Source organism: Hemitrygon akajei, unplaced genomic scaffold (assembly GCF_048418815.1).
Source record: "Hemitrygon akajei unplaced genomic scaffold, sHemAka1.3 Scf000113, whole genome shotgun sequence".
NCBI lineage: Eukaryota > Metazoa > Chordata > Chondrichthyes > Myliobatiformes > Dasyatidae > Hemitrygon > Hemitrygon akajei.
The window spans coordinates 1,606,192-1,629,670 of NW_027331999.1; the positions used below are offsets into that span (position 1 = coordinate 1,606,192).

The 23,479-nt window shown below is 46.2% G+C and overlaps 1 protein-coding gene across 1 annotated transcript in view; it reads right to left on the reverse strand.

Annotated features, from left to right (window-relative positions):
- The window catches only part of LOC140723447 (NACHT, LRR and PYD domains-containing protein 3-like), a 32,310-nt gene extending 8,831 nt beyond the window's left edge, over window positions 1-23,479 (reverse strand). The window contains exons 1-6 of the mRNA XM_073038025.1: window positions 23,335-23,479; window positions 16,698-16,785; window positions 14,940-15,106; window positions 12,133-12,304; window positions 11,969-12,034; window positions 6,402-8,157 (exon numbers count right to left, since the gene is read on the reverse strand). Coding sequence (XP_072894126.1) covers window positions 6,402-8,157; window positions 11,969-12,034; window positions 12,133-12,304; window positions 14,940-15,106; window positions 16,698-16,707 — 2,171 coding nt within the window. The 5' untranslated portion in view covers window positions 16,708-16,785; window positions 23,335-23,479. The remainder of the gene's footprint in view (window positions 1-6,401; window positions 8,158-11,968; window positions 12,035-12,132; window positions 12,305-14,939; window positions 15,107-16,697; window positions 16,786-23,334) is intronic.

Below are 23,479 nucleotides of genomic sequence, written 5' to 3' on the forward strand. Positions count from 1 at the left end.
CCCCGAATCCTCGGCTTTGCCTGTTGCTTGGTGGCCGGAGCCGGGGTTGAAGCACTCGGCAGAGATGGTGCTCGGTGCTCGGTGTCGGAGGCTGGTCGGAGGCACGAAGTTGTCGGAAGTTTTCGGACGGACTCACAGTTGGCTGTGCTCGGGTGCTTCCAGAGGCTGCATCGGGAAGTTTTGCCACGTTGGAGGTTTCTTCCTTCTGCCATCTGCGTGAGATGATGGGCTATCTGGGACTTTGAGACTTTTTTTTACCGTGCCCATGGTCTGCTCTTATCAAATTATGGTATTGCTTTGCACTGTTGTAACTGTATGTTATAATTATGTGGTTTTTTGGTCAGTTAGTCTTGGTCTGTCTTGTGTTTATGTGATATCATACTGGAGGAACATTGAATTTCCCCTTGGGGATGAATAAAGTATCTATCTATCTATCTATCTATCTATCTATCTTATGATGACCCACAGGAGGAAGTGGGATGGGGAAGAGCAATCCCTCGGAAGGAAGGGAGGTGGTGACAATAGATCCCACAGAAGGAATGGGAATGGGGAATACAGATCCCATAGGATGATCAGGCATGGGGACGAGAGATGAGACAGGAGGAAGTGGGTGGGGAAGCGAGATCATACAGGAGGTTGGGGGATGAGTAGGAGAGATCCCATAGGAGGAAGAGTGATGGGGAAAATAAATGCCACGGGAGGAAGGGGGACAGGGAAGAGAGATCCCATCCAATGTAGGGGATTGGGAAGAGAGATCCCACAAAACGAAGGGGGATGGGGAAGAGGGATCCCACAAGAGGATGGGGAATGGGGAAGAGAGATGTATAGGAGGAAGGGAAATGGCGAAGAAAGATCCCGTAAGAAGTGGAGGGATGGAAACAGAGCCCCCACGGGGGTCAGGTGGATGGGGAAGAGAGATCCCACTGTAGGAAATGGGATATTGAAGAGAGATCCCACAGGAAGAAAGGGGTGGGGAGTTTAAATCCCACAGGAGGAAGGGAGTTGGGGAAGACAGATCCAACAGATGGAAGTGGGATGGGAACAGAGGCCCCAGAGGGTGAAAGGGGATGCGGAAGAGAGATCCCACAGGAGCATGGGGGGTGGAGAAGAGAGATTCCACTGTAGGAATGGGGATGGGGAAGAGAGATTCATCAGGAGGAAGGGAGCTGGTGATGAGAGATCCCACAGGAGGAAGGTGTATAGGGAACAGAGAGCCCACAGGAGGAAGGGAGATGGGTAGAGAGATCTCACAGCAGGAAGAGGGATGGGGAAGGGAGATTCCACAGGCGGCATGGGAGTGTGGAAGAGAGATCCCACAAGCAGGATGAGGCATGGGGAAGACAGATCCCACAGGAGGAAGGGGGATGGGGAAGAGAGATCCCACAGGAGGAAGGGGGGTGGGGTAGAGAGATCCCACAGGAGGAAGGGGGATGGGGAAGAGAGATCCCACAGGAGGAAGGGGATATAGAGAGAGATTAAACAGGATGAAGCGGGAAGGGGTTGAGAGATTGGCCAGGAGGTGGAGGGATGTGGAAGAGAGTTCCCACAGGAGGATGTGGGATTGGGAAGAGAAATCTCACAGGAGGAAGGGGGTTGGGGAAGTGAAATTCCACAGGACAATGGGGCATGCCAAAGAGAGATCCGACAGGAAGAAGTCGATGGGGGAGAGAGATCCCACAGGAGGAAGGGGGATGGGGGAGAGAGATCCCACAGGAGGAAGCGGGATGGGGGAGAGAGATCCCACAGGAGGTAGCTGTATGGGGAAGAGAGATCCCACGGCAGGAAGGGGGATGGGGATGAGAGATCCCACAGGAGGAAGGTGGATGCTGAGGAGAGATCCAACAGTTGGAAGGAAGGTGGAGTGGGAACAGAGAGCCCAGAGGATGAAAGGGGGATGGGAAAGTGAGATCCCACAGGTGGATTGCTACCCATGCCCCGTGCTAGTGAGGCTAGAAATAGGAAGATAATGCAGCTAAATACGTGGCTGAGGGGATGGTGCATGAGGGAGGGGTTCATGTTTCTGGACAATTGGGCTTTCTTCCAGGGGAAGTGTGACCTGTTCGAATTGGACAGTTTGCACCTGAACTGGAGGGGACTAACATCCTTGCCGGTAGGTTAGTAAGTTCTGCTCCGGGGGTTTTAAACTAGTTTGCAGGGGCAGGGGAACCAGAGTGTTAGAGCAGATAGTGAGGTGGAGGAGGATAAGGGTCATGCGAGGACTGCTTGTATAGACAGATATCAATGGTTTGTACGTGATAGAAATGTTCTCAGGTGCATCTATTTTGATGCAAGGAGTATTGTAGGTAAGGCAGATGAGTTTAGTGCGTGGATTGGCACGATAATGATATCAACATTATTGCTATTAGTAAGACTTGGTTTGCAAGAGGGGCAGGACTGGCAGCTTCATGTTCTGGGTTTCCGTTGTTTTAGAGGTGATGGGGCGGAGGGATGAAAGGGGGAGAAGTGGCATTACCAGTCAGGGAGAATATCACAGCTGTGCGTAGACGGGACAGCCCAGAGGGCTCGTCTACAGAGGCCATATTGGTGGAGCTGAGGAACGGGAAAGGTGCGACCACACGAATAGGGTTGTATTATAGACCGCCCAATAGTCACAGAGAATCGGAGGAGCAAATCTGTAGAGAGATAGCAGACCAATGTAAGAAACAGAAAGTTGTAATCGTAGGGGATTTTAACTTTCCACATATTGACGGGGACGCCCACTCTGAGAAAGGGTTAGATGGCGTGGAGTTTGTCAAATGTGTTCAGGAAAGTTTTCTAAATCAATATATTGAGGTACCAATGAGAGAGAGTGTGCAGTACCTGATCCCCTATTAGGGAATCAGACAGGTCAGGTGACAGAAGTATGTGTAAGCGAACATTTTGGGTCCAGTGACCATAATGTCATTAATTTCAAGATAATTATGGATAAGGATAGGACTCATCCACCAGTTAAGGTTCTGAATTGGAGAAGGACCAATTTTGTGGAAAAGAGAGAGGATATGGGAAGAGTGGATTGGGTTAAGTTTTTTTCTGGCAAGGATGTGTTTAGTAAGTGGAACGCCTTCAAGGGTGAAATTTTGAGAGTGCAGAGTTTGCATGTTCCTGCCAGCATTAAAGGCAAAGTTAACAGGGATAGGGAACCTTGGTTTACAAGTGATATTGGTGATCTGGTTAAGTAGGTGTTTAGCAGGTATAGGCAACAAGGGACAAATGAGGTACTTGAAGAGTATAGAAAATGTAAGGGAATACTAAGGAAGGAAATCAGGAAGGCAAAAAGAAGACATGAGGTTGCTTTGGCAGATAATGTGAAGGTAAACCCAAAGGGTTTCTACAAGTATATTGAGAGTAAAAGGATAGTAAAGGACAAAATTGGTCCCCTAGAAGATCAGAGTGGTCGTCTGTGTGTGGAGCCTCACGAGATGGGGGAGATCTTAAACAGTTTTTTGCGTCAGTGTTTACTCAGGAAACTGGCATAGCGGATATGGAATTAAGGCAAACAAACAGTAGTGTCATGGAACATATAGAGATGAAAGAGGAGGACCTCCTTGCTGCCTTATAAAGGTAGATAAATCTCCGGGCCTGACATGATTTTTTCTCTGACCTCGAGAGAGACTAGTGTAGAAATTGCAGGGGCCCTGGCAGAAATATTTAAAATGTCCTCAGCCACGGGTGCAGTGCCGGAGGATTGGAGGGTAGCTCATGTTGTTCCGTTGTTTGAAAAAGGCTCCAAAAGTAAACCAGGTAATTACAGGCCAGTGAGCCTGACATCAGTAGTAGGTAAATTATTGGAAGGTGTTCTGAGAGATCGGATATACAAGGATTTGGACAGCCAAGGGCTGATTAAAGATAGTCAGCTTGGCTTTGCGTGTGGTAGATCATGTTTAATGAATCTTGTAGTGTTTTTCGAGGAGGTTACCAAGAATGCATATGAAGGAAAGGCTGTGGATGTTGTCTACATTGACTTTTGTAAGGCCTTTGACAAGGTCCCACATAAGAGGTTAGTTCTAAAGGTCTAGACACTAGGTATCCATGGAGATGTTGTAAACTGGATTTGAATTGGCTGGGTGGGAGAAGACAGAGAGTGGTAGTGGATGATTGCTTCTCAGACGGAGACCTGTGACTAGTGGTGTGTCTCAGGGATCTGTGCTGGGACCATTGTTGTTTGTTGTCTATATCAATGATGTAGATGATAATGTGATAAATTGGATCAGCAGGTTTGTGGATGACACTAAGATAGAGGCGTTGTGGACAGCGAGGAAGGCTTTCAAAGCTTGCAGAGGGATCTGGACCAACTGGAAGAATGGGCCAGAAAATGGCAGATGGAATTTAATGCAGACAAGTGTGAGGTGTTCCATTTTGGAAGGACAAATCAAGGTATGACAAACACGATAAACGGTAGGGCACTGAAGAGTGTGGAGGAACAGAGTGATCTGGGTTTTAGATACGCAAGTCCCTGAAAGTGGCGTCACAGGTAGACAGTGTTGTAAAGAAGGCTTTTGGCATCCTGTCATTCATAAATCAAAGTATTGAGTATAGGAGTTGGAATATTATGGTGAGGTTGTATAAGACATTGGTGAGGCCAAATTTGGAGTATTCTGTGCAGTTCTGATCACCTAACTATAGGAAGGATATCAGTAAGTTTGAAAAAGTGCAGAGAAGATTTACTAGGATGTTGCTTGGTCTTCAGGAGTTGAGTTACAGGGAAAAATTGAACAGGTTAGGACTTTATTCCTTGGAGCGTAGAAGAATGAGGGGAGATTTGATAGAGGTTTACAAAATTATGAGGGTATAGACAGGGTAAATGCGAATAGGCATAGATTAGGAGAGATAAAAATGAGAAGACATGTCTTCAGTGTGAAAGGGGAAAGGTTTAGGGGGAGCATTAGGAGGAACTTCTTCACTCAGAGGGTGGTGAGAGTGTGGAACGAGCTGCCATCTGATATGGAAAATGTGGACTCACTCTTAAGCTTTAAGAATAAGTTGGATAGATACATGGATGGGAGAGGACTGGAGGGTTATGGACTGGGTCCAGCTCAATGGGACTAGCGGAATAAGGTTTTGGTACAGACTAGAAGGACCGAATGACTTGTTTTCTGTGCTGTAGTGTTCTATGATTTTATGATTCTATGGGGAAGAGAGTTCCCACAGGTGAAGGTGGGATGGGGATGGGGAAGAGAGATCCCAAAGGAGGAAGGGGGATGGGGAAGAGAAATCCCACAGGAGGAAGGGGGATGGGGAAGAGAGCCCACAGGAGGAAGGGGATATAGAGAGAGATTAAACAGGATGAAGGGGGAAGGGGTTGAGAGATCGGCCAGGAGGAGGAGGGATGTGAAAGAGAGTTCCCACAGGAGGATGTGGGATTGGGAAGAGAAATCTCACAGGAGGAAGGGGGAAGGTGGAAGAGAAATACCACAGGACAATGGGGCATGCCAAAGAGAGATCCGACAGGAAGAAGTCCATGGGGGAGAGAGATCCCACAGGAGGAAAGGGTATGGGGAAGCGAGTTTCAACAGCAGGAAGGGATGGGGAAGAGAAATCCATAGAAGGAAGGGGGATGTGGAAGAACGATCTCATAGGTGAAAGGGAGATGGGGAAGAGAGATCCCACAGGAGGAAGAGGGATGGGGAGGAGAGATCCCACACGGGGAAGGGGGATGGGGAAGAGAGATCTCACAGGAAGGGGGGGGGGGGGGGCTTGTGTGGAAAAGACATCCCACAGGAGGATGAGGAAAGAGTAATAGAGATCCCACAGGAGGACTGGGGATGGGGGCGAGATGCCAAAGAATAGACGAGGAATTGGGATGAGATGTCCCACAGGAGGATTCCAAGGGTAAACGATAATGCTACAAGACGAGAGGATGCAGAATTTTTTTGTACGTGTGTGTTGGGTCTGAACAGAGGCCCAGAGGAGATGTGCCCTCGCTCTTTGCGTATCTGGAAGTGAGCAAAGTCACACACGGGGAAGGGCAGGGGAGGACAATCTCACAATGGTATTTCTTTCCTTCTCACTCGGACAGTCTGCTGACGGTCTCTTGTCCCTCACCGGGAAGGGGGTCTGAATCTCTGACCCACCTGCTGCAGTCAGAGTCGGTCTGGGTGACAGTGACAGTGAGAAGGAACAATATCAATGGACGTGTCACAGGCAGTGAGAAACACGGCCATTCCTGTGATTTACTACCATTAAACCAATGGCCATTGTTCACTGATCTGATGAAGTCTCCAACATCCCTTCACAAAGAACCACAGAACCCTCCCGTCCTTGGGGAATTACTGACCGATCCCCTGGGCATTTGTCAGAATTCTTCACAATCTGATTTACTACAAATTTACCGAAATTCCTTTACATTGAAACAACACAATGAGACAGTTTCACAGTTCAGAGTGAGAGATAAATCAAGTTACCTCAACTCCTGGCACTTGTGCAGCCCGGGTCCCAGCCGCTGGATTCCTTCACGCTGAATGTGGCAGAGAGTCAGGTCGAGGTGTTTTATTGTATCACAGAGTCCGATGACATGAGACAGGACCGCGCAGTCAATCGGGGTCAGTGTCATTTCACTGAATGAAAGTGTTTCCACAGATCCCAGTGCGGCCTGAGCCAGTCCACGATTCTGAGATTCAAACAGGTAGTGAAATGTGTTCAGGAGGCTCCTTTTACCAGCTTCACTCCACGTGTTTCCACTCCGGCGTTTAACCTCCTCCTTCACCCAGTCAATCACCCGGCAGGTCGTTTGATGAGGAAATGGACCCAGAAACTCCTCCAGGCCCCGAGCTGTCATTGGGGAGGAGAGACCAGCAACGAAACGGAGAAATACCTCAAATCGCCCATCTGTCGTGCTGTGGGCTTCAGTGAGGAATTTCAGGATATCCCCGGGATGTGGATTCAGGAATTGTGCGACTGCAGCTACAAACTCTTGGATGGTGAGGTGTGGGAATGTGTACACCACACTCCGGGCTGAATCCTCTCTCTCCAAAAGTTCCATCAGGAACCCGGACAGGAACTGCGAAGGCTGCAGATTGTAGTTGATCAAATCTCCATCTGTAAACACAATCTTCTTCTCGAACACTCCTCTGAAGGCCATCTGACCAACCCTGAGTAACACATCACGGGGGCTCTCAATCTCACGGCCATGGTTTTTCAGGATGTGGTAAATATAGTAGGAGTACAGTTGAGTGATGGTCTTGGGAACTCGCTGCGGGTCCCTGACTCTTTGTGTGAAGAAGGGTCCCAGTGCCAGAGCAAGGATCCAGCAATAGGAGGGGTTGTAGCTCATGGTGTACAGGATCTCATTCTCCTTCACGTGTTTGAAAACAGCTTCCGCCACTGTCTGATCTTCAAAATACCTGATGAAATATTCCTTCCGTTCCTCACCAACAAATCCCAGGATTTCAGCCCAGACACTGATGTCTGCCTTTTCCAATAAATGTAACGCAGAGGGACGGGTGGTCACCAGCACTGAACACCCTGGGAGCAGCTTGCCCTGGATTAAACTGTACACAATGTCAGAAACCTCACACCACCACTCGGGATCTGGGCACTGGTGCTTGGGTTCTGTATCTCTCCGACTGTCAGCAAAATCGATTTTGTGCTTGAATTCATCCAAACCATCGAATACGAACAGCAGTCCCTCTGTCTGTTTCCAGATCTCTCCCAGGATATTCCCAAAGTAGGGGTAATGATGCAGAATCAGTTCTTTCAGGTTTATTCTGCAGTTAATGGTGTTTAAATCCCGGAATTTGAAACTGAAGACAAACTGGAATTGTTGGTATATCTTCCCCGTGGCCCAGTCGTAAACAATCTTTTGTACCATTGTTGTTTTCCCGATCCCCGGGACTCCGGCCACTGCTGCGGACATCCCGGATTTGTTTCCAAAGAAATATCTTTCCAATTTTTGAAGAAAGCTCTTCTTGAATAACTGATCAGTCCGGATTTTTTCCAGCTTACCACGGAGATCTTTTTCTCTCCACTCCTCGAGGTCTCTGCCTCTTGCCAGCAGTTCATGTTCCACCAGTCTCCGATCTCGAACAGTAGAAATGACCGTGAGCTCAGCGTATCGATCAACCAGCTGGAAAACCTTCACCTTCTCCCTCATCAGGATCGTGTTCACTCTCAGTTTTTCAGTTTGTGCCCGCAGAGTCTCCATGTGTTTCCTTCGAACATCTTATGACGGACAGAAATCGGTTGTCAATGCCTGATCTGATGAACATGGAGCTCACAACATATTTTCTTTAATAAAAAAAATACTCGTTAAAAACACTGTTTGTGTGAAATCGGGTGATCAGAGATTACAGTGTCTGAAAATGAACGATGGCCCAGAAATATTTCTGCTCTGATTCAGATCCGCTGTTAAAGGCTCCACTCTCCCCTCTGTTGGTAGTTTTCAGATTCCCCGGTGTTCCAGCGAGCACCAAGTGCACACGTGATTCTGGAGAGGAGAGTGTTATGTGGAGCGGGTGGTTTCACTGCTTTCACTGCTCAGCTTCTGCTGAACTGTGCAATCCTGCAGAGGGTAACAGTGGGGGGTGAGGGGGGCATTTACTTACTCTACTGACTTTTACTTCTCTCACAATGGACCCCATGTTCTTGACACTCCTTTAGGATGAAGCTGTCAGTACTGAGTCACAGAAAAGGAACATAATTTCAGTTTCCTTTTCCAGGCTGAGCCAGTCACGATGTAACACACCCCGCACTGGTCTACAGTCTCTTATTCTCCGAGGAGCTGGTACATGAACCCAGGCAATTCCCCGATGATGTGCGGAAGAGCAGGAAGCTGAAGAGGATGGCAGCGGTAATAGGGAACTCTAAAGTCAGGAGGACAGGTAGGCGATTCTGTGCACACTGATGGTACTTTGCCTCTCAGGTGCCATTGTCCGAAATGTTTCTGGACGCGTCCACAATATCCTGAGAAGGGAGGTTGAGCAGCCAGAAGTCGTGACAAACATTGGTAACAACGACATAGGAAAAGCAAAGGGAGGAGGTCTGGAAAACCGAACACAGGGGGTTAGGAAAAAAGCTGAGGAGCAGGACCTCAAAAGCAGAGATCTCAGGATTGCTGCCTGTGCCACCCGACAGTGGCAATAGGAATAGAATGAGGTGGCAGAGAAATGTGTGGCAGAGCATTTGGAGCAGGGGGCAGGGATTCAGATTTCTGGATAATTGGGACCACTTCCGGGGTAGGTAGGACCTGTACAAAAGGCACGGATTGCACGTGAATCCGATGAGGACCAATATTCTTACGGGCAGATTTACTGGAGCTGTTGGGAGTGTTTTGGCAGGGGGACTGGAACTAGGACGATAAAGCTGTGGATGAACCAGCAGTTTGACAAGTAGATGATGGGTTTAACATGAATGTAAGGAAGGACAAGCCAATGACTGGGTTCAAATACAGACAGAGCAAACTGTTAAGTTGTACCACATCGACAACATTCAAAAGGGCGGAGATGCAGGACTAAACGCTTTGTATTTAAATGCACGCAACATTGAGAATAAGGTGGACGAACTTTTGGCGCAATTAGAGATTGGTCGGTATGATGTTGTGGGCATCACCATGTCGTGGTTGAAAGAAGACCATAGCTGGGAGCTTAACGTTAAAAGATTTACGTCTTATCGAAAGGACAGGCAGGAAGGCATAGGCGGTGGTGGTGTGGCCGTGTTGGTTCAAGATGGAATCACATCTTGTTAAAGAGGTTACATAGGGTTAGAGAATGTTGAATCTTTGTGGGTGGAGATAAGAAACTACAGGGGTTAAAAAAAGCTTTATGGGAATCTTATATTGGCCTGCAAATAGTAGCGAAGGTGTGGGGTTGAGATTGCAAAGGGAGCTGGGAAAGGCGTGTCATCAAGGTGATGACATATTTCAATATGCACGGGGAATTCGAAAATCAAACAAACTAGTTTTTTTGAAACTACTCAGGAAAATTCTGTCTTTGATTGGGTGTTATGTAATAGCTCGGATCTTATAAGGGAGCTTAACGTAAAAGAGCCCTCAACTGCTAGTGATCATAATATGAGTGAATTCATACTGCAGTTTGAGAGGGAGAAGCATAACTTATGGTATCAGTATCACTATGGAATAAAGTGAATTACAGAGGCACGAGAGGGAAGCTTTCCCAGGTAGATTGGAGAAGCATAACTTATGGTATCAGTATCGCTTTGGAATAAAGTGAATTACAGAGGCACGAGAGGGAAGCTTTCCCAGGTAGATTGGAGAAGGATACCAGTGGGGATGACGGCAGAGCAGAGATGGTTGACGCTTCTGGGAATAGGTCTCAAGTTGCAGGATAGGTATGGCCCACGGAGGAAGAAGTTCTCAAGTGTCACGTGTCGGCAAACATGGTTGACAAAGGAAGTTAAGGATTGCATAAAAGCCGAGGAAAGGCCATGCAAGATAACAAAAGTGAGGGAAAGTTGGATGAATAGAAAACTTTTAAAATCCAACAAAAGGCAACTAAAAAAGCGATAAGAAGGGAAAAGATGAAATGTGAGGGCAGAAAAGCCAATAATATAAAACAGGATAATAAACACTTTTTTCAGTTATATGAAGAGTAAAAGGGAGGTGAGAGTTGATACTGGAACACTGGAAAATGATGTTGGTGTGACAGTAATAGTGGACAAACAAATGTCAGAATAGCTTAATGTGTACTTTGCATATATCTTCACTGTGGAAGATGCTAGCAGCATGCAGTGGTCTGCGAGTGACAGGAAGTAGGAGTGAGTGCCATTGCTATTACAAAAGAAAAAAGTTCTCGGCATACTGAAAGCCCTTAAGGTGCAAAGTCACCTGGGCCAGATGGACTGCATCCCAGAGATCCGAGAGAGGTTGCTGAAGAGATGACGGATGGATTGTTCATGATCTTTGAAGAATCACTTGATTCGGGCATGGTCCCGGAGGACTGGAACATTGCTATTGTCACTCTAGTCTTTAAAAGGGGGAAAGGCAAAAGAAGGAAAATTATAGGCCAGATAGCTAAAACTCGGCGATTGGAAAGAGTTGAAGTCTTTAATTAAGGTTGAGGTTTCGAGGTACTTTGAGACTAATGACAAAATAAGTTAGCAATGGTTCTGTTAGATTTCACGGTGGAAGTAAGAAGCAGGCTGGACAAAGGAGAGTCATTGGATGCCATTTACTTGGATTTTCAGAAAGCATTTGATAAGGTGCCGCACACGAACCTGCTTAAGCAGATAAAAATCTATGATGTCACTGGAAAGATACTGGCACGTGGAGCGGAATTGCTGACAGGCAGCAGACAGCGAGTGGGAATAAAAGGGGCCTTTTTCTGATTGGCTGCCAGTGATTGGTGGTGTTTCTCAGGGATCAGTATTGGGACCGCTGCTTTTCAGATTGTTTGTCAATTATTTAGATGATGGAATAAATGTATTTGTGGCAAAGTTTGTGGATGATACAAAGATAGGTGGAGAGGTAGGTACAGCGATTGCAACAGGACAGAGGCCGACGGGAATGTCTGTTTATCAAACTCACAGAGGCCTCCGGGTACAGATCCCGAGATCGGGAAGGTGCCGGGTGTTGTGGCAAATGCAAATTGCTTCCTGTTCTCCAGCCACAGCAACAAAAACCTGTCTCCCAGACTCTGACAGTCTCTAAACAGGCCTCTAAAGAGACGTATTCAGACTCTCAGAGTGAAATAACAGCAAAAACCTGTCTCCCAGACTCTGACAGTCTCAAAACAGGCCTCTAAAGAGACGTATTCAGACTCACAGTGTGAAATAACAACAAAAACTTGTCTCCCAGACTCTGACCATCTCTAAAAGTGAAATAACAACAAAAACCTGTCTCCCAGACTCTGACCATCTCTAAACAGGCCTCTAAAGAGATGTATTCAGACTCTCAGTGTAAAATAAAAACAAAAACCTGTCTCCCAGACTCTGACAGTCTCGAAACAGGCCTCTAAAGAGACGTATTCAGACTCTCAGAGTCAAATAAAGACTTTAAGGTTTCCATTCCATCGCTTACCTTCCAGATGCGGGGGCACTTCAGATAAACCCCGCTCGGTGTCCATGTAGGCGAATTGGCCGTCACCTGTTGAAACAGATTAACCTGCATGAAGTCTGTTCTGTGTAATACTGTAAATTCATCAGCATTTACATCTGTAGCACACAGTGTATTGTTCACCGTACCTCGTTCCCGTATTTCATTCAATATTCTGCTCAGCTTCGGTAAATGGTGATGTAGTTTCACAAAGGATTCCCACATCACCCTCCGGGCCCCGGAGCCCTTCTCCATCACCAGATCCAGGAGGAGTTTGGAAGCGCCCGCTCGTTTTCCCTTCTCCGCGAGGTCAGTCACGCTCTGTAATGAACAATGGGGAATATATTGAGGAGCGGAGGGATGGGTTCAAATCTACCCTGAACATGGACTGACCCGGCACATTCTGCTCGTCACAGATCACTGACAGCAATTGTTCGTAGCAGGAAAAAGAATTTAAAAGAAGTTAGCGTGGCCAGTGATGACTTTCTGAACGCCACAGATTGCGGGGTACTTATCCACTTGGCAAGGTTTAAAAGGAGCAGACATAGTGTGAGTGAGCCAGAGATAGGTAGGTTATTGAGGCTTTGTGTCAGCGAGGGTTCAGTGAGGAGAGGCGGAGGATTTAGGTAGATCTTGGGTAATATTTCCCTTCTCTGTTTCACTGTTAGAACAGTGGGAATGCCAGACAGCATAGTGGGATGCTCTTCCTACTGGGTGCGGCAAGTCAGGGAGACCTCCAGTGTCCCTGACAACTGTACCTTCGGGAATTTCATCCAGCTGCAGCTTCTTACAGACTGTGCTGAGGAATTGGAGCTGGAGCTGGATAAACCCGGGATCACTCGGGAGACTGAGAGGTTGACTGACAGACTTTACAGGGAGGGAGCTATACCCAAGGCGCAGGACACAGGAAACTGGGTGACTGTCAGGAGGGGGAAGGGAACAGGCAGCCTCTACAGGAAACTCCTTGTAACAAGTATACGGCTTTTTGTTTCGGGGTATGGTCTCGCAGAGGAAAGCCAAGGTGATTATGCCTCTGGCTCTGAGTTTGGCTTTGTGACTCAGAAGGGATGAGAATTGCTGATCTGCACTGACAGGGGGAATTCAATGGTCAGGAGAACAGACTGGAGATTCTATTTACGAGAACAGGATTTTTGGATGGTGTCTTGCCAAGGTCAGTAATATCTCGTATCGACTCTGAAAGTTTCTTAAGGGCAGGATGAGCAGGTCTTGGTCCACGTTGGTACCAATGACAAGAGTAGGAAGTGTGATGAGATCGTGCAAAGTGATACAGATCCAAAATTTCTTGTAAGTGTTATCGAAGGTAGATGGCGTTGTAAAGCTTTTCGGACATGGGGCTTCATGAATCAAAATATTGAATACAGAAGTTGGGATATTATGTCAAAGTTGACGTTGCAGAGGCTAATTTGAACTAATGTGTACACCTGCCTCCCGGAAGGATATCAATAAGATTGAACGAATGCAGAATAAAATACAGATTGTTACCAGGAGTTGAGGATCTGAGATATAGAGGAAGTGTGAATAGGCTAGGACATTATTCCATAGAGTGTAGGAGGACCATGAGAGATGTGAAAGAGGTATACACGTTAATAAAAGTTATAGAGAGAGTTAGTGCGAAAATGCATTTATTACTGAGGTTGGGTGGGACTGGAATTAGAGATCATAGGGTAACGATGACAGGTGAAAGGAAATATGAGGGGGAACTTGTTCACTCAGAGATTGCTGAAGTGCGCGGAACGTGCTGCCATCTTAATTAGTCGATGTACATTCGAGTTGATTATTTAAGATCAGTTTGGATAAGTTTATTCAATGGGGGAGTTATGGACGTCTCCAGTCCGGGTTCAGATCAATGGGACTAAGCAGATAATAGGTGGGTGTGGACGAGATGGACAGAAGAGCCTGTTGCTGTACTGTAGGGTTTGATGACTATGACTAGGTGAAACTATGGCCGGGTCACTGTTGATGTTCGCCAGGGTAATCCCTGGTGAACCGCAGCAGCTTCACACTTCACTGCCAGGCTCCATGAGGGGTCCAGTGCCAGCCAACAGCTGGAAACTGGCAGTGAGGAGCAGCCAGCAAACTCAGGACTATTGTGCGTGTGTGACAGACCAAAACCAACTGGTGGTAATGTTGAGTAAGAAGTTTGGACTGAAATTGTCAGCTGCCTCACGTGGAATGTCGTGTTCAGTATGGTGTCTGGCTCTTCACTAATATTCATTCTGGGTGGCAATAGGTGAATGCACTCCAGTAGCACGAGGACCATTGGAAAGCTGTTTCCTTGTAATTCTATGTTAGCTGTAGATGTTTGGAATATTTTCAGTGGCACTAACGTTGCACTTCCCATGTTAACAGTATATGCTGTGGTAATTACAAACTCAAATTGGAAGTCACAAGGAACAGAAGGTAACAGAAACATGAGGCATGTTGGGATATTGATCAAAATAAGAGTCAGCAGTTCAAATGAGAGACGAGTCAGTGTTGCCTGAGTTGAAAATAGGGTTGAAGGTAGACTGAGAATGAGCTGAGAAATAAGTCACTATATATTTGATTTGTGGGAAACTCGTGGGTCATGAGAAGAACACAGATTGGTGAATGGCCACTAAGGTTGAACATTGGGAACATGATGTGATGTCAGACTGAGTGGTATAGAGTGGTTCTCTGTCCACTTGCAATGTCCGTCAAGTGTCACATCACTAAATTCACCAGTAAATCATTGCCTGTATCCTAATCTGTCTATAAATGAATGTGATCAGAAAACTGGAGAGAGGCTTGTATTGGTTAATGAAAGTTCAGGGTTTCCGCAGATGAAAACTCTTTTCTTGATGTTCACCACAAGCATTGCAGGATTTTCACTGCCCAGAGGTGCCGTTACACCGGTTCTGTCGGTCTGTGATTGATTCAGTAGAATCTACACTCAGTCTATGTCCCTTCCACTTACGTGATACTCTGGCCCGGTGAAGTGATCCTCGCCCATTAACATGAAGCCGACTCCCTCCACACCCTCCTCAATCGCCTGCTCCAGTCGCTCCTTGTAGAATCTCGTCAACCGGAACAGTTGGTGATCCTCACAATTTGACAGGAAGGCAGAGATGGCGGAGTTCAGATCTGTAGTCGGTCATAGAACATAAAATAGTAGATGTACCATGCGTATGCAGACAAGATGCCAATTTAAACCAATCCCATCTTCAGGAACATGATCAATATCCCTCCATTCCCAGCCTACTCATGAGTTCAAACGCCTCTCAGATGATGCTGAGTATCTGTTTCCAGTCCCTCCCTCGGCAGCTCATTCCAGACACCGATCACTCTCTGTGGAAAACATGCATCCTAAATCCCCTTTAAACTTTACCATCTAAACTTAAACCTGTTACCTCAGGTTTTTGTGGTGAAACTCGTCTGCACCCTCTACAGACCCTCCACATCATTCTCGATTTGTGCACAATACTGAAATTGTCTCTTAACCAACGTGTATCCAGTTACAGTCTAACATTAACAAATACCTCAACTCATCGTTAGCACACTACCAATTGTGTTGCCACCTTCAGGGAGCTGTGCACATCCATCACAAGACCCCACAGTACATCAATCTTATTATCAGTCCCAACATTCACTGTGCACATTGCTCGCGAATTTGACCTCCCAAAATGCAACTTCTCACATTTGCCTGAATTATCTGTACTTGGTGACTCTCTGTTCCTATTTTTAACTGGATGCTGAACACTTTGACAACAGTCCCAAATTTACTCAACTCCGCCAACTCTGTAAATCAATGAATAAGTCCACCCAGTATATCATATGATTAACCTATTTGATTCACACACACGACGCATGGCGAAACAGTGATCCTTGCGGACACTACTGGTCACAGACCTTCAGCCAGAACAACGCTCCTCTAGTGCTGACTCCATTTTATGTACCCAAGACGACTTTGAAATCAATTTACAGATTCTCAGCCCGAAACGTTGAAGGTTATTTTTTCTCTATAGGTGCTTCCTGACATGCTGAGTTCCTCCAGCATTTTGTACGGTGCCCTCTCCACTTATCATTTTGTTTTACTTTAATCCTATTCGCCAAGGTCAATTCATTGCTTCAGTAGCCCCCCCCCCCCGATTCCCTGTGTACAATTTCTCTTGTTCACTGTCTCCTGCACCCAGCCCGTCCTCCCTCAATATAACGTTCTATAACTCGGCCACAGAAAACAGACACCGGGAACTCCCCTCACCTCCATTGTGCAACAACCCGTTAATTTGGGGAGAATTCACCATTGCCCTTCCAAACAGAAAACAACTTCTGTTTCTCTCAACGGCTGTCGGAGGCATTTCCCACATCAGGTCGTACCAAATGCTGATGGAAATTCTGTCTGTTCCCTCAACTGTTACATTGCCCGCTGTTATATTCCTGTCTGAGTGTTACCCACTCCTACCTTATTCAGGGGCTCCTTCTCCTTTCACTCAGGTGAAGATTTGTGTGGTGAGGGGAGTGATTCGACCATTCCCCTTGTTAGGTCCCTGCGCTGGAGCTGGTGAATTGTTCCAGTGCTCATGGATGCTTTACCAGTTGGAACAATGACCCCGTTTGATGGTACTTTCTCTCCGCCCCTTTATCGCCCAAGTTTATCCCTCTGAATTATTGATGATTTGACTTCACGTGTACCATGATGACAGAGTTTTAATGAGAAAGAGGCCAGTGAGCATACCTGTGTCCATTCTGACTCTGTCGTTGGTTGATTACCGTCTGCTTGTCTGATGTCCGGGTGGAAGAATGTCCCACCTGCTGGCAATGACCTGAATTACACAAATAAAAAAGTATGATTCAGTTACTCTGTCCTTCAAATTTAAAACACTTTTGTAAGGTCACTGCTCACTCTCCGACATTCCAGGGAGTAAATGGAGATTGGTACAAAGACCTCCAACTGAACACAAATTTCAAGAAGATAGCAAGGAAATATAAGGAAACTTACTTAAAGGAGCGATGCACTGAAGCTGAAGAAGCCAAAAGAATTGGAAAAAAAGAAGAGATCTGTTGCAGAAGATTAGAGAAATCAAAGGAAAATTTCATGTAAAATGAGCGTAGGAAAAGACAAAGAAGGGAAGGACCTTACAGAAGCAAAGGACATCAAAGGGAGATGGCAGGAACACACAGAAGAATTGCAGAAAGATCCAACAGTGAAGACACCTGCAATGACTCCCTCATCGATCTAGAGCCAGACATTCTGGAAAGTGAAGTCGAATGGGTGATAGAAAACATTGCCAATAATAAGGCTGCAGGATGTGACAGGATTTCTGTAAAATTGTTGAAAATTCTAAAAGGTGATGCTGTATATGTGTTGCATGCAATTTTCCAGCAGATCTGGGAAAATATAAACAACAATGACTTTTAGGCTGGATTAAGATCTGTTTTTATCCCAATACCCAAGAATGGAAATGTAAAGTATTGTTCAAATTACCGAAAGTTTTCACGTGCTAGAAGGTAATGCTAAAGATTGTGCAAGCAAGACCCTAGCAATATATGGAACAGGAACTGCCAGATAGAAGCTGCTTTTAGAAGAGGCAGAGGCACCAGAGACCAAATTGCTAACCTACGCTGGATGATGGAGAAATCGCGAGAATTTCAGAAAAGTATTTATCTATGTTTTATTGACTACTCTAAAGCCTTCAGCAGTGTGGTCCATAATAAACTATGGCAAATCCTTAAAGAAATGGGAATACCTGGACATCTGTTCTGCCTTATGAGAAACTTGTACAAAGATCAAGAAGCAACAGTTAGAACGACACAGAACAACAAACTGGTTCAAGATTTGGAAAGGAGTATGACCAGGCTGCATATTGTCACCCTGCTTATTTAATCTATATGCTGAACATATGAGGAATGCTGGTCGAGAGGACTCAAAATGTTGCAGTCAAAATTACCAGAAAGAATATTAACAACTTCAGATATGCAGGTGATACTATTCTAATCACTGAAAGTGAGGAGGATCTGAGGAAGCTTCTAAGCAAAGTGAAAGAAGAAAGTGGAAAGCTGGCTTTCTGCTCAATATTAAGAAAACCAGCCAATCCTGTTAACTCTGTGGTAATCAATGGAAAGGAAGTGGAAGCAGTGGCAGATTTTGTCTTCTTCAATTCAAAGATTTCTATAGATGGTAAATGCAACCACAATATTAAACAACGCTTACTTCTGGGGAGGGCAGCAATGGGAATTTAGAAAAAATACTTAAACGCAGAGATATAACGTTGTCTACCAAGAACAGTAGAGTCCAGTCTATAGTATTTCCAGTTGTGATGTATGGCTGTGAGAGCTGGATTATTAGTAAGGCTGAATATAGAAGAATCAACGTCTTTGAACTTGGTTGCTGGAAGAAAGTGTTAAGAGTTCATTGGACAGCAAGAAGATCCAACAAGTCAATACTTGGGGAAATTCAGCCAGACTGCTCACCGGGAAGCTTGAAAAGCTGAAATATCTTTGGAAACAAGCAGTCAATGTTTTGGGCTGAGACTGTTCATCAGGACAGAAGAGGGAGCGGACAGGGGCCCTATAAAGAACGTGGGGGGTAGGGTGGGATGGAGGAGGCTGGTAGGTGCCAGCTGAAAAACCAGTAAGAGGAAAGATCAAGGGGTGGGGGAGGGGATAGCCAGGAAAGGTGAAGAAGGAATGTGTAGGGGGAAATCACTTTGGGTAGTAGAAGGCGGTGGAATCATGAGGGAGGTGATAGGCAGCTGGAGGAGGAGGCAGAGTGAAACTGGGATGGGGGAAGGGAGAGTGAGGGAATTACCAGAAGTTGGAGAATCCAATGTTCGTGCCAAGGGGCTGGAGACTACCCAGACGGTGTATGAGGTGTTGCTCCTCCAGCCTGGACCTGCATTCCTTTGACTAGCACTGATCATTGTTTTTGTGTAATGTTTTTCTGGGTTTATGATGGGAAATTCCAGTCATTCATTGCTACATTTTAGCTCGGGCGACACAATTATCTGCTTGTGTATTTCTGGGTCACACTAACTGTAACTGGGGTGTGTGATGGTCACCTCCCTCTGGCTGTACGATCAATGTTTTTAAACTATCATACTTTATGTATTGTGTTTGGTTTATTATTGTGGTCTCTAACATTTTGTTCTCCTTTACACTTGTTACTGGAATGACATCAAACAATTCTGAATCTTGAATCCTGGGTAAAAACCATGACCAACCACATATCTAAAGTCTTTCTTGATTTCACAAACTCCTACAATGTCACCCTAATTCTCCTCTGGAATAAAGATCCAGCTTAGCCAAACGCTTCCTTAGACTCGGCCCTCAAGCCCAGGCAACATCTTCAGCAATCTCTTCTGCGCCCTCTCCAGCTTGATAATATATTTTCTACAGTAGGTTGAGCACAACTGTACATAATACTGTGTAGCCGCACCAACAATATAATGCCCATAATCCAGAACTCAGTGCCCAGTCTGATGAAGGCTAGCATGATTAAAGCCTTCTTCTTCACCCTCTATATTTGCACATCCACTTTCAGTGACTGTACTCTTGTACTCCCAGGTTGCTCTGTTCCACAACACTCGGTGCCCTCCCATTCACTATACCAGTCCCACCTAGTTTGACTGTCCAAAATGCACCATCTCTCACTTGTCCAAGTAGAAAACCATTTGCCATTCCTCAGCCCCTCTCCAAAACTGACCAAGATGTCTTTGAAATTCATTGACACCTGTTGCCTTATAAGCCAGTTCCATATCCTCAGAGTCACCAGCCCAATATCATCACCCATACAAAGACGCTTTGGTGCTGGCAATTTGCCGTGGTGTTCCTGCCATTTCCGATTCACAGACTAAGGTGGAATTGGAACCTAATGACCCTCTGCCGGGGCCAATGCCCAGGCTGGTTCCCCGGTCTGTATAGAGGATGCAGATACACTTCAGCCTGACTCCAGCTGCTAAACCGAGCACATTTGATCCCTATGTCATCGCTGTATGGGATCTTGCCCAGCACAGCTGGCTGCCATGTTTCCTGCAGTGCAGCAGGAACAAAATGTAAAACTACAAAGTAGAAAATGCTGGGAACCCAGTACATCAGATTACATCTCTGAAAGGACAAATGGTGGAAGACCCAGTTCCAGAACTGAGACTGTCCAAGTTGCTGCCGATCTGCTGAGCGTTTCAAGTATTTTCTCCTCCTTACTTTAAATTTCCTGCAGCTGTAGTATTTTCTCCCTCTTCATTTTAATGCACAGATAGTAACTGATTGCCGCCCTAAACTGTAAATACCATCCCACCCCAACCACTCTGTTAGATCTGAGTTCATTCTGACCCTGGTGTAATACATCCCATACAGACAATGCACAAAGCATCCTTTCCTCCCACTATCATTCTGTTACATTTGCCCCTGAGGCTGCGGTCTTTTCATTGAGAGGCGGTGACCACAGAGCGATAAAAATCTGCAACTCTTCCTGGTGGGTTGTTACCCTGGAAACAGAGGCTCACCAAAAATAACCGAAAAAGGAAATAACAAACTCAACATCAGATGCTATGAGTTCCATTATGATGACAATTAACACTGCAGCCATTTTGTAACGGTGAAACTAAGATTGAAATGGCTGATTTTACCCTGCCACATGCTGTGTTCAATTAAACCTCTGGCAGCCCTAGCTATTAAAAAAAAACAATTCTGGAAACGATGCAAAACAAAATTTCACAATGAATACAAAGTCTGTAGGAGAGATTGTTGAAATATATCATTGCAGCAATGGGATACAGGCTGGGCAGAAGTTTATCAAGATGGTTGATTCATATCATTGAGTTGGTGGTATAGAGTCTGGACAGAGGTTGAACAAGATGGTTGATATATATCATTGAGGTGGTGGGATACTGACTGGACAGGCTGAACAAGATGGTTGATATATATGGATACAGGCAGGACAGAGATTCAACAAGACGGTTGATATATATCATTGAGGTGGTGGGATACAGACTGGACAGAGGTTGAACAAGATGGTTGATATATATCATTGAGGGAGTGGGATACAGGCTGGACAGAGATTCAACAAGATGGTTGATATATATGATTGAGGTGATGGGATGCAGGCTGGACAGAGGCTGACCCAGATGAGCAGGGAATGAACAGATGGAACCAGGTGGGAGAAGGGATCAAGAACAATCACTGATGGTCCTCCAGCAATACAAGATACTGAATTAAAGATTCAGTACTGTGCTGCTCCAGGGGGCACGGTGATTGTGGTGGACAACTTGGCTCTGCATTCCTTTGACTAGCACTGTTCATTGTTCTTGTGTTAAAATGCTTTTGTGGGTTTATGATGGGAAATTCCAGTCATTTATTGTTACATTTTAGCTCGGGCTACATAATTATCTGATTGTGTATTTTTGGGTCACACTAACTGTAACCGGGGTGTGTGATGGTCACCTCCCCCTGTCTGTACGAGACTGGTTGGGTTCACTCTCCGGGTCACGGTGCCCAGTATGTTTATGTTTATCACAGTAAAACCGTTGAGTTTAACGAGCTCCTTTGTCTATCATTATGGACCAAATGCTCGCCACCATACCACTATGTAAAAGATCTCGAAATGACAAAGCTAGAACAAACCATAACTTTGCCATTCACCAAATTTTATCAATGCACCATAAAAAGTTTCCCATCCGGATACTTCACGCCCTGGTATGGCCACTGCTTTACCCGTGACTGCAAGGAACTGCAGAGTTACTGACACAGATCAGCTCATCACAGAAACCAGTCTCCCCTACATGAACACTTTCTGGACTTCCCGCTCCCTCGGTGAAATCGAAGATCCCCACAACCCGAGACATTCTCCTTTCTCACCCACCCCAATTAGGGAGAAGATACAACAGTATCATCAGGCTCAGAAACGGCTTATCTGAAGTAAACAAACTTTGGAGGATTTCCAGGAAGCGAGGCAAAGCCACCAGTTCGGGAAGTTAACGGGACTCACTGGCCAACAACCGATTTCCCCAACAAGAGAGAATCTGCCGCTGCTGCAAATCAATATCGACGCAAACTGGTGAATGAACTCAGCGGGCTAAAAATCACTGCAGACGGTGAGCATGCGCAGTGTGATTCTCACGTCACCAGACCCGGGGGGTGGGGTCTCGGAAAAACCGCACTGCTGTAGCTCTGCGGCAAAGTGAGAGCGGAGAACGGGATCACGTAACCGTGGGTGGGTCTCCCCGACAATAAACCGATTCAGACATACGAGCCTAATTAGGCCGTTTGGCCCATCGAGTCTGCTCCGGCATTCAATCATGCCTGACCCTTTTTTACTCCTCAGCCCCACTCCCCGGCCTTCTCACCGTAACCAATCAACAACCTATCAAACACGAGGAAATCTGCAGATGCTGGAAATTCAAACAACAACACACACAAAATGCTGGTGGAACACAGCAGGCCAGGCAGCATCTATAAGGAGAAGCACTGTCGACGTTTCGGGCCGAGACCCTTCGTCAGGACTAACTGAAAGGAAAGATAGTAAGAGATTTGAAAGTAGTGGGGGGAGGGGGAATGCAAAAACAACCTATCAATCTCCGTCTTACATACCCCAAACCTGGCCTCCACAGATGCCTCTGCTAATTCCACAAATTCACCACACTCTGGTTAAAGAAATTTCTCTGAGTTTAGTGAAGCGTATCCCTCTGATCAGCAACACTGTTCAGGGTTTTGCATTTAACAGTGTACTGTCTCATACATTCCACCTACCGAGCTGCCAAGATGATCATCACTAATCAAATATCACTGAGATTTCTCAGGTCCTGTTGAATTTATTGCCAAGTGTGCAAGTACGGGAAGGTACAGGGACAGAGAAACACTGACTTGTGGCAGCATCACAGGCAAGTACATTCAGATAACACACGGAACACAAATTATACGATTCTCTGTCAGTAACAGTATAGAAACATGTTTTACTTCATCCTGCTAATAGGACCAGAACAACAGGGGCTGAGCGGAGGCTCATCTCAGACGGTTCGGTGTGAAGGTCTCACAACCCGGACCGACCCCGGCAGATTCTGTGAAGGAAGCGAGGCGAGGCCGCCAGTTCGGGAAAGTTCATCCCCTCCCCCTTCAGGCTTCACCGATCACCTTGTGTTTCTCTCTCCCTCCCCACCCCCACCTTTTATTCTCCAGTGCTGCCGAAGGGTTTCGGCCGCTAATGTAGACTGTACTCTTTTCCTGGATTCTGCCCGGTCTGATGAGTCCCTCCAGCATTTTGTGCTCGTTGCTCGCATTTCCAACATCTGCAGATTTTCTCTTGTTTGAGTTCGGGAAAGTTAAAGGGACTCACTGCCCAACATCAGACCTCTCCGCTCCGGACCGGCTTCAATACTCACCGAAAGGATAATCCTTTCCCAGCTCTTCGACCCGGGGGGCGAGGACCTGCTCTCGATCCCGATCCCACCGCAGAAACCTTCAACAAAGAACTGGAAACAACACGGGCAATCCAGGACTGAGCATGCGCGATGTGAATTGCGCGTC